Source organism: Ursus americanus, chromosome 3 (genome assembly GCF_024610735.1).
Source record: "Ursus americanus isolate L20-20 chromosome 3, mUrsAme1.1.p, whole genome shotgun sequence".
In the NCBI taxonomy this organism is placed as follows: domain Eukaryota; kingdom Metazoa; phylum Chordata; class Mammalia; order Carnivora; family Ursidae; genus Ursus; species Ursus americanus.
In genome coordinates this window covers 36,284,875-36,301,468 of record NC_142129.1, presented here as the reverse complement: position 1 = coordinate 36,301,468, position 16,594 = coordinate 36,284,875, and the positions used below count along the sequence as shown (strand labels likewise).

General features: G+C 41.5%; 2 protein-coding genes across 6 annotated transcripts in view; one reads left to right on the top strand and one right to left on the bottom strand.

Annotated features, from left to right (window-relative positions):
• Positions 1 to 4,359, bottom strand: part of DOCK4 (dedicator of cytokinesis 4) — a 409,713-nt gene extending 405,354 nt beyond the window's left edge. For all 4 annotated transcript variants that reach the window (XM_045792824.2, XM_045792826.2, XM_045792825.2 and 1 more), the window contains exon 1: positions 3,995 to 4,359. In XM_045792824.2, the coding sequence (XP_045648780.1) occupies positions 3,995 to 4,031 (37 nt within the window). In that variant the 5' untranslated portion in view covers positions 4,032 to 4,359. The remainder of the gene's footprint in view (positions 1 to 3,994) is intronic.
• A 222-nt stretch (positions 4,360 to 4,581) lies between these two features.
• ZNF277 (zinc finger protein 277) overlaps positions 4,582 to 16,594 on the top strand; it is a 103,898-nt gene continuing 91,885 nt past the window's right edge. Inside the window, exon 1 of one of the 2 annotated variants that reach the window (XM_045792822.2) lies at positions 4,582 to 4,712. In XM_045792822.2, the coding sequence (XP_045648778.2) occupies positions 4,622 to 4,712 (91 nt within the window). In that variant the 5' untranslated portion in view covers positions 4,582 to 4,621. The remainder of the gene's footprint in view (positions 4,713 to 16,594) is intronic. The other variant, XM_045792823.2, reaches the window with a different exon arrangement.

Sequence of the window (16,594 nt, the reverse complement as noted above, 5' to 3'; positions counted from 1 at the left end):
CAGCTGCCATCCTGCGGTCTGCACAGCCCTTCGATGGTACTTTACCTAGAGATATAAATCACTCCTCCTTGCTTCCCGTTTAAAGTGTAGAATCCTGTGCCGGGCTCTAAATGCCACAAATAATTTCAGGCAGCACATCATTATTTAGCTATAAATGTTATCTGGACACATCATGGTACCACAAATAGGAAACATTTTAAGACACTAATAGCTAAGAAACTGAAAATAGCTAAGAGGACAGGTACACTCACTCATAACTATCCCACACAAGCTACCATTAAAGCACCCTTTTTCAAGGAAAAGATATCCTAAAGATCCTGTATAATAAGAGAAGGTACCTCTTCCCCTAAAATAGAGGGAGCTTTAAAAAGGAATGGGATTCCTACTTGAATGAGTTCAGAGCACTTTAAGAGAAATGGAGGACAGGAATACTTTTGAGGACTCAGTAATGTAAGTACTAAATACTTCATTTTTTAAATGACACTGGTAACCTTCCGATCAGCTTGTTCTGAGTTTTGTTTCTTGTCAGGCTCATGAATTTTTTGCACTGATCAACCCAGCACATAATCTCCCTCTAAGCTTAACCAGGCTCACACATGTTAAACATCTGGCTGGAGTTAAGAGGTGCGGTTTGCAGCTCAGTAAGACAGGCTGGCTCACCTGGGAAACCTGTGAATAAATGGATACTGAACAAATGAATACAGAAATGTATCTGCAATTGTCATAACGTAACTTTCTCTATGACTAATTCCCATCCCTTTAAGGGAGGGAGGGGAGGTATGACTGATGAAGACATGCAGGAAGCAGATAGTGATCATAAGGAAATTTGTGAGGGGGCTATCAAGAATGCTTTTGTCACTGCGCATGAAGCTCCTACTGGAGAGAGAGAGAATCAAACAGATTGAAAAATGAACAACTATCACCTGGGTTCTGGCAGCCTCCCAGGCAGCTTTTGCTTACCTTTGATCTTAGTTAAAAAACCATGTGGGATGTGTCACAATAAAAGCGTCCTTCTTATAACAATGGAGGTATTTTTCTAACCAGAGGACACATTTGTTTGGAAGAGCTCTCAAGAATTAATACTGGGGAGGACCTTGGATATCATTTGCCGAAAGGCTGGCACTCAGGTTAAACGACTTACCTAAGGTCACACAGCTGGCAGCAGTGTCTAGCCTAGGACTAAGAGCTAATCAGAAATTCCCAAGATAAAATATGTCTATCATTGTGCCTCCTAATATAGTTTTAAAGAGACAAGGTCCCCTATCCCTCAGGACTATAGAAGGTATAGACCTTCTAATTCCCTAGAATCAGAACACTTAGGTATATAAGCATACACTGTTTTAAGACCACCCATCAATTGGATGGAGAAGAGTGCCCACATGTCAGGTTTGAAAAGGAATTTCTATCTCTGATACATCTTACTACAGATATGAAATTTAAGTAAGTGTATCCATATTAACAATACGCTTGAGATGGAAACAAACATATAAAGACACATAATTATCTCATATAATTGATGATGGCTAAGAAGTATCATTGGAAAAATATACAATTTGCTCTGAAACTTCAGTTTTTCCAAGTTATGAAGGCTAATTTATTTCAAAGAATGAGGAATTGAATTACTACTATACCTGATAACAACCATTTTTGCCCATAAAGTATCTTTTCTTTAGTATTTATAAGATCTGCATGAGAAAAGCACATGTACTAAGGTTAAAAAAAAAAAAACTTGCAGCATAGATAGCTACAAATAGTGCTCTCCATGGTGAGAAATAAAGTCCACACTTAAGTATCCTAGCAAAATTTTCACCCCACAGACATACACACACACAAATGCACAAGCCTAACAGATGGATTCTAAAAATCAGCTAAGCATTCCATAAGCCAAATGTTCAAAAATTAATAATAAAAGATGATTAACATTCCTGTATGTGTGATATTGTATAAATGAGCAGACCCCTCTCTGTCCTCACTTCTCATCTGAACCTCCTTTTCCCAACGCTGTGCTCACCCTTCCACCTCCCCCTACTCTGCAACCAAATCACAACCACCCAAAAGCAAGGTGTCTGCTGCAGCCCAAAACACTTGACCGATAATATCCGGTTTGCCATTCCAGGAAATCCCAGAGTGTGTTTTAAGCCTCTGCCCAAAGCTTATAAAGAAAGGCGAGAGAAAAACTAATCAATACCAGCACCCAGCTGTGACCTGGCATGTAAAGAAATCAAGAAAATAAATCCCATCCATAATCTGTATAATTTAACACTTGGAAGAAAGCAACATCTGGGATCGACTCCAAGCGGGATAGTGTTGCTGGATGGATCTTTGCTTCTTGTACTGAGTGTTAAACCCAGTGAGCGACAAGGGGTAAGCTCCAGTTCCTCACCGTTTCAGCAAAGGCAATATCTTTTCCCAGCAAGGGTTAATCCACCCAAAAAGGGGCGGGAGGAGGGGGTCAGAAGGAAAATAATAACCACTGACATCTACTCTTTGCCAGTACAGTGCCTGGCAAAGGTTCCCCCTACACTTTGAAGAGAGGCAAAGCTGGAACCCCTTCCCAAAGGTGGGACTAGGACAAACTATTGTCTTGCTCAACAGTCACAATCAGCATGAAAGCTAATAAAAACATAGGAATGACTTTGTTTAATCATACGGTCCTTTCAATGGACTCCAAAGTCCTATTCCCATGGGAAGTTAAAAAAAAAAATCCCCTATGCCTATGATTCCTGGAAAGGCTTTCCAAATTTTTTTAATTACAGGAAAATTAATTTAGAACATAAGCAGATACCTACATATTGTCTAAATCACTAGCTCTGTACCCAATTAAAAAAAAAAAGTACACCAATCAGCAGGACGCGGCATTATAGGAAATAAAGATTGTTAGTAAAATCCAAAATGCTTTCACCCTGTTAAACCTTCTGAGAGGTTATAATTGCATTTGGCCGCTGCAGGCTTGTCAGAGAGCCTGGCTTCTTAATAGCCACAACCCTAAAAGGAGTAACTGTCAAAGGGGAGACCCAGCTGAAATCAAACAACAAAAACGGGAACTGTAATCAGCCTGAAGTGGGAGGAGGGAAAGGAAGGGAGACTCCTGTATTCATCAGTCAACATTAATGTCCTTTGTTGTTCACCTTTGCACAGAACAGCGAGCGCTACCCTGTTCCTTTTCCTTCGAACGCCAGTGTCAGAGTAGTCCTTTCCTAAAAGCTGTCTCCTCGCCTCGAAGACCCAGGCTTTCCGATTTCCCCCTCCCCATTACCACTCCACAGCTGTCCTCCATCAACCCCCAACGCGCTTACCCCGGGCGGCGAGGGTGGCCAAAAGTAAAAACATTGCTAAAATACCCGTTCCCCTCCAAAGACCAAAGAGGCGCAGATGTTGAAATTTACCAATCCCCTAGCCCCTCAACACTCACACCCCAGGAACCCGGGATAGGAGGGAGGAAGGAAGCTGGGGTCGGGCTCGGTCTGTCAGAACGGCTCTTTTGAGGACTGTGCCACATTCCGCACTCCGGGAATGTCGAAGGGAGCCGGAGAAAAGGTTTTGCGCCTCCCTTCTGTTTTGGGGGTGTTCTCTCTGCGCAGTTGTCTCACTCTCCACCCCGGGGAATCGTTGCAGCCCACTGCCCTCTTTGGGGAAGGAGAAGGAGGGAGAGGAACGCCGTTCGCCCTCCTCTTCCAACTTGACTCACACACGCCCCGTCGCCACTCCAAACTCCGCAGGCAGAGCCCGCAGCGGGAGGGCTGGCCGCGCGCTCCCCCAGCCGTCCCGGCGCTCCGGGAGCCGGTGCGGGAAGCGTCGATGGGGCGGTGAGGGGCGAGACCCCGGCGCACACCCCTCTGCCCGGAGCTGGCTCCGCAAAGCCCCAAACCCGCAGCGCGGTGCCAGGATTAGGCATTTCCAGCCCGGCGGAGCGAGAGGGGCGCAGGGGCAAGGACGCGAAATGCGCACCCGCTCGGGCCAGAGAGGAATAAAAGTTCGCCCCGCGGAGACTCACCCACGCCGTATTTCTCGTGCTCCGTAGGTATCCACATGGCTAAAGGGGGGTCCGGGGTCTTCAGGCTTTGTAATCCTCGCGCCTTCTCCTGCTCACAACAATGCACAGCTCCCGAGTAGCGGCTGCAACGCTGGAGCGCGGCGGCTCCGCGCGAGCTGTGGGCGCTGGGCAAGGTCTGCGCTGGAAGCTCCCGAACCCGGCGTTGACACCGCGCGGCTGAGGCTGCGCCGCCCGCCGCTCTCCCGGCGGCGGCTGCTCACAGTCCTCCGACGCGCTCCCGGGGACCCGGCGGCGCAGTCATTGTTCTGATTCACTGAACTAAGCTACACGCCAGAATACTCTCCGGCGCGCCCCCGCCCGCCAGCGCCTCTTCCAGCCCTCCCTGTCCGGGTGTCCCTGCAGCAAGCTGGGAATTGTAGTTCTAGGCCTCGCCATCCCGGAAGGGGGCGTGGCAGTAGCATCTGAGGGCGGGATTAGGCTTCGCTCTCCACTTCCTATTGGCCCAGAACGTGATGGCGAGGCGTGGACGTGGAGGAAGCCCCACGTTGATGGGGAGTTCGCCTCCAGTCGCGTTTCTATTGGTTCCGGACCCGTCCGCTTGCCCTCCCTTTTCTCCGCCGCCGCGTAATGGCTGCTCCCGAGACCCAGGGGGCTGCTGCAGGAGGGGAGGAGGACTGTGAGGGCAACCATAGCGAAGCCGGGGGTGTCAGTTATGAGGGTGAGTACGGTGCCACTGAAGTGTAAATGGTTTGTCTCCCTTTCTCTCCGACCAGGGGTGCAGCTGACCGCCAGGCAAGCCCCGGGAGCCTGCCAGCCCTAAGCCACCTGGGCGCGAGGCGGGGCCCAGCCTGGCGGGGTGGGGTCGGAGGCGGCTACTTGGTAGGGGATCTCTGGGGGGAAAAGAGAAAATGGGATGGAATGGCCTTCCCCGCAGCCACGGAAGCTCCCTGAGCGTTTGTCTTCCGTTTGGAGCTCCCAGCTTTGCGCTCGCTGCCGGGTGGGTGTGTGTCAAGTCATGTTCGCGCATGTGTGATTGTAACTCCGGGATTAGCAGCTCTCTCCTCTCCGGTACCCTGCCTCCGCCTAGGTTGGCCTCGGGAGATATGTTTTGTGTTTGGGAGGATTTCCAGTTGCAGACTGGCCACTTCTCTCCACTCTACGGATTTGCTCAATTGCTGGCTGGAGCGGCTTCTGAAGGGAAAGTGTGCCTTTCACAGCCTCTCTGATATCCCCGGGCGATCTCCAGGATTGCCTGTGGACCCTAGCTGAGTCCTTAGAGAAAGAAGAAAGGAAGTATTTTGCACTCATGGCTTCGGAGAAATTTTGAATAGGTTATGAAAATCGCTGCTCGTCTTTTAAGCTGCCCTCTGATCCGATGTAGAGATCAAAAAAACAAACTATGAAGGCTGCCAGGGGATTGTCTCGAGGATTCCTAGCCCTATTCTTTTACCTTTAGTACATCTGTCCCCGCCCACCTTCCTCTTTTTTTTTTTGTCTTGAAGTGTAATTTAGCACAACTAGTTGTCTTTCTATTGGACATGGTTTGGGGCTTAAAGGTTCGCTGTCCTTGTTTGATATTTTTTGGGTTACTTTGTTTTTGTTTTCACGATTAAGTTGACATTTAGTCTTGAGTTTTTATTCAGCACAGAGATAAAGTGCCATTTTTTCCCACCGACCATCAGTGGAACTACTTGCTCTGAAATTATTTTAATACTTCTACCAAAGAGATCTTTGATAGGCTCCCCACGTTAAATAGTAATACCCACACTCTAAGCAGTTCATTTGGGGACTCTTACCTGATGGTAAGGTACTAGTAAGGTTTTCCAGATTCTCAAATTTCCAGAGGGCTGGCTACCTGCTTAACATTTAAAGATAAAATCTTTGATGAATTTATCTCACAGATTAATTCGTAAAAAAGAAAATTGGGAATTCCTTTCAAAAACATGGTAAATCTTTTAAATATCTTTAGTTATTGTAAAAACTTTCATAATAAATATTTGAAGCCAGTGTATTTAAGTTAAATGAAAGTTCCTCCACCACACAGTTCATTCCCAAAATAACAACTTTTAAAAGTTTGTTGTGTGTTCTTTCTTACATATTCCTACATGACACACATCTGTATTGTTTTGATTCTGAAAAATAAAAAGGGATCATTCTATGTAAGCTCAAAGATCTGCAACCTCCTTTATCCCAATGATCTATTATAGACACTCTTCCACGTCAGTATATTTGTTGCTTCATTCTTTTCAAGGACTGTGCCAATTGTAGTCTATACTATGAATGTGCCATACTTTAACCATTCCTCTGTTAACATGTAGTGGGCTTATATACATGTCCTTTATATAACTTTATATACATGTCCTTCCCCCTCTTGGTTTATTTCTTGAGAAATTGCTGGGTCAGAGGTAAGACAGTTTTAAAATTTCGATAGAGGGGCGCCTGGGTGGCACAGCAGTTAAGCATCTGCCTTCGGCTCAGGGCGTGATCCCGGCGTTATGGGATCAAGCCCCACATCAGGCTCTTCCACTAGGAGCCTGCTTCTTCCCCTCCCACTCCCCCTGCTTGTGTTCCCTCTCTCGCTGGCTGTCTCTATCTCTGTCAAATAAATAAAAATAAAATCTTTAAAAAGATAAAATAAAATTTCGATAGATATCAGATTTTCCCTTTGAAAGGTGTCAGCATCCACGCCTACATGAGTGTTCTTTTTCCATGTACTTACCTATGTGAGGAAATCATTAATCTAGGACCAGTGTTTAAATAACTATTGGATTGAATTGAGTAAGTGCTATAAAGAATAATTTTATGTTCCAATTTGTTTTCAACAAAAGTATTGAGCAGCAGTGATTTGAAGCATCTGTAACAAAAAAATTCCTCACCTTGGCTCATAGCTGACAAATACTCGTACTAATTTGTAGCAGTCAGTGGGAAAACTACTGGTTGATTTTTATATCATTCTTATAAGGTAAGGTTGTCTATAAAAATCCCCTTAATAATTTACATATCATTCTGTAACTTTATCCAAATTCTTTTCAAAGCCTGCAAAGTGTGATAGAAATTTTGGGTGGAAATAATGCTACTAAAAGTATATTTGTATTTTTTTGTTAAGCAGTTACTTAGATTCTCAAGAATGCCTTTCCCTGTAAAATCATTAATTTCTTGAAAACTGTCTTTCTTAAGAGGTTTTACTCTAGATCTAATTAAAATATCAATCTGTGTGCTTAATACCTTGGGACTGAAAGTTTCTACTCCAATGTGTATGCAGGCAGGTACCACACCTTACCTGAGATCTGTGAGGTCAGACTTCTGAGGTTCCATCCCTCTCCAGAAAAGTCCCTGATCTTGCACAACAGTGCTTTGCATACATTTGAACTGTAACTGGGATTTCATATTACCCTCTAAAATTAAGAACAGTTAGTAAATACAAGATAGTATATTAACTAACAGATAATAAGTTAAGAACAGATAGTAAATCACACTTGGGGATGTATTATTGGTATTTTTTCATTTGCTGTTTTTAGTTAGAGGCAGTAAGATAACACATATAGTTTATTAACTGACAGTACCTACAGGAAATTTTTGTGATGGAGGTGATTTTTTTCTGATAGTATTAACCCGTGTATCCATATTGTGATATTCTGACAGAATTAACTTTTTTCTCTGCAAATGCATGCTCAGAAGATGATAATCATGGGAATGCTACTTTGGATTTATAATGTACTTCCTCTGGAGACCTTATTAACTAATTTGTGATGTCTCTAGAAGGATTGGGGTAGCAGGTGGCCTCAACTCCTCATTCTTATATTTCAATAAATAGCATCAAGCCTTAGCTAGAAACCTAGGAAGTATCCTTGATTCCTATCTTGCCCTCACGTTCTGAATCTGATGAGTTACTAATGTCTTATTTTTCTGTGCCTAAAATCATCTTTGAATTTGTTCTTCATCTCTTTAGGCTCTATTCTTTTTCTAACCCTCGCCATTGCTGCTGAATTACCTGTGTCCCCCATCCTCCAAACTGTGTTCTTGGGGACCAAAACTTCGACATGTTTGGTTTTGTCTGCCTGACCCTGTCTTGGCACCTTGCCAGTATTTAATCATTGTTTAACCAGAAATGAATTCCAGCCTGGATGATTGCAAAATCTTCCTAGTGATCTCACTGACTCTTGATTTTTCCCTCCTTTAGTCCACATTCCAAAACACAAATGTGTTCGTGCGTCCTCTTCCAAATCTTCAGTGTGACTCTAATGCTTGTATAATGAGGTCTAAATTCTCCATGTGGGATTTAAGATTCAAATCTACTTTTCCAGCTTCATCTTCAGTCATTCTGCTTTCCTCCCACATCTCCATTATCACCCTTACCATATCAAACTATAGTTATTTACTGGCAGCTTTGTCTACCCCAATAGACTATGAACTTCTTGAGGGCAAGAGTTGTCTTATTTTACGTTTATACATCCAGTGCTTATCCAAGCTACATGAAGTAAACACTCTAACAATTTAGTGGTTAGAATCTGTTTGAAATTTATTCGAAGTACTTAGAATGGCTGCTGTTTTGCATAGAGGAATTGAAATCAAATGAAAAACTGAGTATATGTTTTATGCTTGTGGAAGTTATGCACACCAACTAGGAAATGCAGAATATATCATCATGAAGATGATAATCATCTTCAGGTAATCATAGTTGACATTTTCACATAGTTTTTAGTCTTTTTTTTTTTTAAGTGAAGTGTTAGCATTGTATAGTGATTAAAGTTTTTAAAAAAATACTTCACACCTGTTCCTTACAACTTTGAACCCGTAACTGAATGAGCTGCTGCATAGAAATTGAAGTCAGTGTTCCATCATTGTCTGGCAGTTATCTGGTTTTCCACAGGTTGTCATCTTATTTCCAGAATTAATGCTTAAGTCCAGTCTCATACATTTGACGTGACAGTGGAAAGAGAGCTAGACCCTATCTTGGAAAAACCGTGTTTGAATTTCAGTTCTGACGTTTAGTAGTTGTGTATAGCTTTATTTCATATGCTGCTGCATTTATGAAAATATGTATATAATACCTACTTTGCAGAGTTGTGATTACTTCATTCAATTATATATCTATGACACCTGCCATTATTTCCTTTTATCATCTTGGAATTCAGTAAATATTAGTTGTTTTCAGTGTAAAGGTATGCCTAAATGAACTATAAAACTGCCTACCCTCCGATTCTGTATTTACTTAGGAAGCAATCTACGTTGTGTTATAACCAAGGAGGAGCTTAGGAATGTGTCGGCTTGGCTGCCCTTGCATTCCTGGGGGTCGGCAGAGTGTCTGTCGGTGCTCTGTACTAGTATTGCAACTATGCCCTCTGAAAGCGTTTTATATTCTCTTCATACCCTTTCTCACCCCTACCCAGTGCTGCCCTCTCATCTCCAGCTCCCCACACACATACCCACATTCAGAGTCATCAAGAAGTTGAGATAATCTTGCATACTGGGATGGCTTTGCAGGGTACAGGCTAGAGAATGTCATGGAAGAAAAAGAATTATAGAAACCTCAACTTGTGGATTTGGTGTAAGATTCTGAAGAGGCCTCCTTCAGAACATCCTTTATTTTTCCTATAAAAAATGTGGAAACTACCTTGTTGGATATTAAGAGGAAATTTATAAAAGAGAATATTATAATAATGGTGGTGCTGATTCAGATAGCTAACATTTGTTGAGCAGTAACTGTGCCAAGTACTGTTTCAGATGCTGTCATAGGTCTTACGTCATTTCATCCTCACAACATCCCTGAAGTAGATACTCATATTATCCCCTTCTCATTTATAAGTGGGAAACTGGTGCAAGAGTGGCTTGCACAGGGTCACACAGTAACCAAAACAGATCTTTTATCCTATTTACTATTATAATGATGTCTCATAGAAACTAAATTGCATTGGATAAGGTCTAAAACAGAGTTTCCTTGAACATAAATATGTTCCAAAGCTAATGTTACTATAGAAAGGCAGTGTGGTGTAGGAAAAAGAGTATGTGTGTACATTTTGAGGTCAGGCCAATGTAAGATCAAATCCTGGTCACTTACCACCCATAAGCAAGCTAATCAACTTCTGAACCTCAGTTTCTCATCTGTAAAATAATCAAATCTGTCTTGCTGGAATGTTGAAATGATGACCAAGATGAGAGATTAGTAGCCTGGTCTTCAATAAATGGTGACTTATTTCAGACACAGGTATGGGCTCATCTTTAGCATGTGTGCCAGAGGTGATACAGGTAATGATTTTGAGTACTACAGCCTTAATGTGTCTTTCCATTTCATGACGAGGCTTCTGTTGAGGGATTATTTGAAGTATCAGACACAGAATTTACATACACTTCTCATTGTGTTGACAAAGACCTTCCGTTCATACAAAAGAATAGTGCCATCCTCCACAACACATACTCGTACACTTCCCATCTTGAAAAATTGAAGATAATGTTGACCAGATTCATACAATAAAAATTATACTTTCTTCTCAACATAAATGAATGCATACATAGAAACAAAGTGGTATGCTCCCATCTCCAGTGATTGAATCTTTAAATGTTCGCTGTTCTTGGAGAACTTTGCCGGAATTAGGGTTCAGTTTTGCTACCATTTATTTAATAAACTCATCAGACTCTGAATGGATTGGCCTTTCACTGACAGCATCTTAAAGAGTTGCCATCTCTTGCTGAAACAAGTGTGTTCTAACTTACTTCATTGACCCAAACATGCGCAGAGTAGGTTTTTCCAAAAGTGGTGATGGATTTGACTGATTGGTCTTCTGCCTCTCTTTACATCTCAGCCAATACTCTTTGTGACCAGTGTCATTTATTTGTAAGACAGCCAGCTGGGATTGGGTGGTATCTTTAGCTCTTAGGGACCAAGTAGTTTGTAGAAATAAACAGGACTTAAACCTTTGCTTCATTTGGGGAGGGGGTGTCAACAATTGAGAAGTGGTAGAATATTTTAAGTGATATAAGTCAATGCGAGATACATTGAGTAAAAATCTGTGTAAAGAAAAACCATATTCAAGGTCTGAAATACCGGACTCTGGTGGTGGATTTGCTACTTTGTAGCAGTGTGAACTTGGGAAAAATTATTTAACCTCTGAGTCTCCATTTCATTGTGAAAATGCTGCAATTAACTACATATCTTTTGGGGAGGTTGAGTGAAGCAGTGAATATAGAGATGAATGATGCTCCTGATGAAGGTCTATCACAAGAGGCTGTAATGGGTCTTCAGAATAGGAAAAAATGGATTCAAAAGTAAGTGTCAGTTACAACCTGTGTGACTTCAAGCAAGTCGTTTGACCTCGTTATTATTATGACTACTGCTACTAGAAAAGTCTGGATATGACTTAACTGATTGCAGACTAATCAGCATTAGAGTATGAGTCAAGACATACCCTCGATTTTATAATATGTAAACCCTTTAGGGGCAGAGACTGTCACATATACCTTGGGATCACTTCATCTTCTATAGTGCCATGCTGTGATGGTATTTGGTGTTGCTTGAGTGGTGACTGTGGATTGGCTCCATGCTGGGTCCCATATGAGGCACAAATGAAGAAGAACCCCTGGCTTTATCATTGGGAACATTTCAATGTGGTTGGCGGGGCTCTGCAATCATATTTTATCAGATCTAATCAGAGAGTCCTTTCTGTTTCCATATCACAGTGGTAAGAAGTGGATACATTTGAATCTGCAATTTGTATGCATTGACTAAGGAGCTGAAAGCTTTTAAATGTGTTTATTTTTCAAAGAAAAGAAATGCATGGTCCGCTCCTGGTTTCTCTAACAGTGTCCTCATTTTGTGCTTTTTCTTAACTGAGAGATGCATCCTTTCCCAAGTAATTACAGAGGTCCTGCCTTATAAGAAAAGAAAAATTAGTGTTTTTATCCAAAAACTTACAGAGATTTGTTTTTTAAGAGAAGGACCTCAGAATTGTAATTGTGGTTATTTAACACAATTTTCTGTTATGTAACAAGCTGCTATTCACCAGTAATAGCCAATTAGAAAAGAAAATATCTTGTACTACTAATTGTAATTATCATTATAAAACAATTAATAGCAGGAACTATTGTTGAACAGTAACATAATAGCAGTCAAGCTATCTTGGTTAAAGCACCGTACACCTAATTTCCACAACTGAAGGAGGGGAAGGGTAGGAAAAGAAGGTGAAAAGAGTCTGAAAGCTTATTGGAATTTTTTTTTTAAGATTTTATTTATTTATTTGACAGAGAGAGACACAGCCAGTGAGGGAGGGAACACAAGCAGGGGGAGTGGAAGAGGAAGAAGCAGGCTCCCAGCGGAGCAAGGAGCCCCAATGTGGGGCTCGATTCAGGGCTTGATCCCAGGACCCTGGGATGACGCCCTGGTAACGACTGAGTCACCCAGGAGCCCCGAGCGTATTGGAATTTTTTACAAACCAGTTCGTGAATGATATTTGAAAGCTTTATAAATATGCACCCACATGAAGAAAAGTAATGCTAATAACCTACTAGAACTTTGAGGGTTTTTTCTAGCAGCAATGATCATAGATAGTACTGTTTCATAGAAAGCTCGCTGGACAAGGAGCCAAAGACCTGAGTTGTTGTGTTTTTTTTAAAGATTTTATTTATTTATTCGACAGAGATAGAGACAGCCAGCGAGAGAGGGAACACAAGCAGGGGGAGTGGGAGAGGAAGAAGCAGGCTCATAGCGGAGGAGCCTGATGTGGGGCTCGATCCCATAAAGCCAGGATCATGCCCTGAGCCGAAGGCAGATGCCTAACCGCTGTGCCACCCAGGCACCCCTAAAGACCTGAGTTTTAATCCTACTTCTGCTTCTAACTGACTCTGATTTTAGAGAAGTTATTTGCCCTTATGGTTAAGATTTCCTGGTTTGTAAATGAGATAATTCACTTATATTAGCATCCTTTCAACTGCATCTTTCAAATATCATTAAAATAAAGAAGGTAGGTTTACAGCTAGGGAGCCCAGTTATACATGTCCTAGAATCTTGTAGACAGAAAACAAGTATATCTTGGTATTCCCTTAAGAATTCGTTGCACGTGTGAGTGTATCAAGGTAGAAAAGTTGTGGAGAACCACTGCAATAGGTAACTTCTGGGGTCTCTTATTCCAAGAGAGTATGGCTGGATCAGTAGGACACATCCCACCTCATTGTGTCCCCTCTCCTTTCCATTCTTTAAATAAACCGTGTGAGTCTGAAAGAGTTATTAATAGAACTGAGACTTAGTTCTGAAATTTTTATTAAGTATTGCAATGTGCAAGCTTCTGCATTCTAAATGTTATAGAATACAAAGGTGAAAACAAGATAGGTCTTGCCATCAAGGATCTTACAGCCTGATAGGGAAGATACAAGTAGTATGTAAATAACTATATTACAAGGTAGAAAATGTTAAGGACTATCAGAGTGATCAAGATAGAGTTGAATAAGAGATTAAGACCAACAGGTTATATTTTGCCTTGAAGTTGAATAAGATTTGGACAGGCAGAAATAAGGAAAAGCATTTATTACATGCCTGGGCAAAGGGAAGGAACAATAGAAAAACTAAGGGCATATTCGGAAGATAACAAGTCAATTCATTTTGCCTGGAGAAAATAATAGGTAAATGGGAGCAGTGAAAAGAAGTTTGAAAAAGTAAGTTGAAACTAGATCATTTACTCTCAAATGTTAGACCCCAGCTCTGCAGACTTAAAGGAAGGGAATGACAAGATCATAGTTTAACCAAGTAACAGTGTTCTGAAGAGCAAAGAGTGAGTCAGGAAGCATGGGTATTTGCCAAAGCAGGAGATAATGAAGACCCAGCCTAGAATTTAATAGTATGCCTTTGTTAATGAAGTCAGGTGATTGCTCAGTCCTGTAAAGAAATTCTGAGATTAGAAAAAATAATGCTGGGACACAGCAGGTGACATATGAAGATTCTCCCTTTGTTAGGTTGAGCGTCTGCTTGGGCCCTATCATGAGGAAGGCCCAGAGACAGCAGGCAGAAATGCCACAAAGATGATAAAACAGATGTCAATTAAGTATAAACAGGTCTGGAACTGTGCTCAAATCCAAATACAAGGAAAGATGGGAATTTTTAGCCAAAGAGCAGGTTGGGGGCGGGGATTGGGGGGGAGCAGGTAATTACTAAGAGGAAATCTGGCTAAACAGACTTGACAAGATTCTTGATAAAGGTAGACCAGGGTGAGATATCAGATAATAAGATACCACCTGGAGGACAGTAGAGGATGAGGAACCTCTTCAGATACGGAGGATGGGAGATTCTCTCTGAACTGACTTAGCAGGATTCTTGCAAAAACTGGGCTGGTGAGGCCTAATCAAGAAAAGGATTCAGAGGAGCCTTCGGGAAACCATAGTTTCCTAGAGAGAATCTTTGTCAGTAGCAGGAACACAATCACAAATAAACTGGACTTCAGGGACAGGTCTCAAGCCATTAAAAGACCTAAGAGAAACAAATTAAGAGGCACATGGATTCTGGGTGAGGCATCAAATCAGACAGCTTACAGAAGCAGGGCAACGGGTTGAGGACTCAGTTACTGGAAAGGTGTACAAGCTGAGACTTGGCTCCAAGCTGTTAGTCACATGCCCAATGACTAGCATCCTGGACCCAGATGGAGGTGAGGCCAAGACTGGGTTGATGTAGAGGCACTGGCTTGAGGTGGTCCCCTGCTGGAGCAGAGCCAAATTGCTGGTGGGTTTAGGGACCCCTACCATGCTGATTGGCAGTATTGGCAGAGGCCTAGCTCCAGGCAACTCATTACAGTTGCCCATATGGCCACTGAACTCTTAACCCTGAGCTCATTAATCCTGAATAATCAGCCAGTTGTAATACAATTCTCAAGTATAAGGTAATAACACCCTTTCTTTCTCCTGACCCTTAGACTACATGGAATTTGATGCCTCAGAGAAAGATTCCTGTTCTTGATCTTTTTCCTTATGAAACATCTTAGAGTTTATTGACAGAACAGATTATGATGTTAATAATTTCCCCCGTTAATGTGATATTTTTAGATATCAGTAGTTATAGTTGTTTCTATAAATAGAGCACAAGCCTGTTTTCCTTTTATTACATGAAACTCCAAGTACATCCAACCATATAAATTTACACATTCTTTTTTTTTTTTTTTTTTGAGATTTTTATTTATTTATTTGACAGCGAGAGCGAGAAAGGGAACACAAGCAGGGGGAGTGGGAGAGGAAGAAGCAGGCTCCCAGTGGGGGAGCCTGATGCGGGCTCAATCCCAGAACACTGGGATCACGCCCTGAGCCTAAGGCAGAGGCTTAACGACTGAGCCACCCAGGCACCCCGTAAATTTACACATTCTTAGAGCCTAAATGAATTAAACTTTTAGGTAATGGACTGAAAAAAATTTATGTTTTGCTGTCATGCTTTTGAGAGATATTTATAGAAAATTGTGTTCTCATTGTTTTCATTCATCTGTGTGATCAAAGTAGGTAGGGCTAATGTAAATTTAGTATGCTGTTTATGTTTTTAGGGACAATATTTCAGGACTCCATAGAATCATAAGACAAAAGTATTATAATACCTTTTTACACAAAGAATTTCATGATCAGGTAAATTTGCAGTTACTAACTTAAACTTATAGCTTCCTTACTTCAGTAATTTAGTATGCTAATTTTTATGACCAGGAGATAAATGATATACTGCAGTTTCCCAAATATTTGACCACACTATCTTTTTCTCAGCTAGCACACATTAACATTTCATGGGATGCTAGTGTTCCATGGAATTTGATTTGTGAAACGCTAGTCAGGGTCATTTTCCTCTTAAGCAGATCATATTTATCAGGAGCTTAGACATCCCAAAGAGTTCATCTGTAAACATGTTCAAGATCATTCACCCTGTGTCTATAGTAATAACCATTGTCATTCATTTTTATGGCTTTCCTATTTTACTTCAAGTCCTTAGTGGGGGAAAAATAAGCATGGAGTAGTAGGTAAAGGGTAGAAACAAAAAGCATAAGTATTTGTTCTGCCTCAGGGAGATGTAATGTCCTCTGAGGAGCATTTCCCCCCATTATATCCAGAACACCAGAGTTCTTTAGAAAATGTCCATGGTAGTGATGAAATAAATAAATAAAACCCAGCCCTTGAGCACAATATGAGAACTCTTCAAATCAATGTCTTTTGTTTCTTTATTTTAGTATCCCTCTCTTAGAACATTTGAATTAAGATCTGAATATTGAACAATAAAAAAGGAAAGTGTTCCTAAGTAACCAATTTCTGACCTACTGTTCCAGGGCACTCAAGCCTGTGCTTCTTATTAAGTCCAGGTAACCATAGCTATTTAATGCATTATTTAAGGTTATAAAAGTTTAATTCACATTCCTCTATCAACTTTCATTGACTTGAGGAATGTAGGTTGGTTGCAATTTTTTTTTAATTGCCTGTGTGTGGCATCATTGTCAGAAATGTCAGAGTTTCTGAATTACTGTTTATTAATGAAATGATGAATCCAGGCAGCTCTTTGATGTAAAATCCGCAACTAGTGTGATGTAGAGGAATTTTTTAGTGAAAGGTTTTTTAAAACAGCTTAGAAATGATTCATTGGACCATTGTTATTCACTTCTA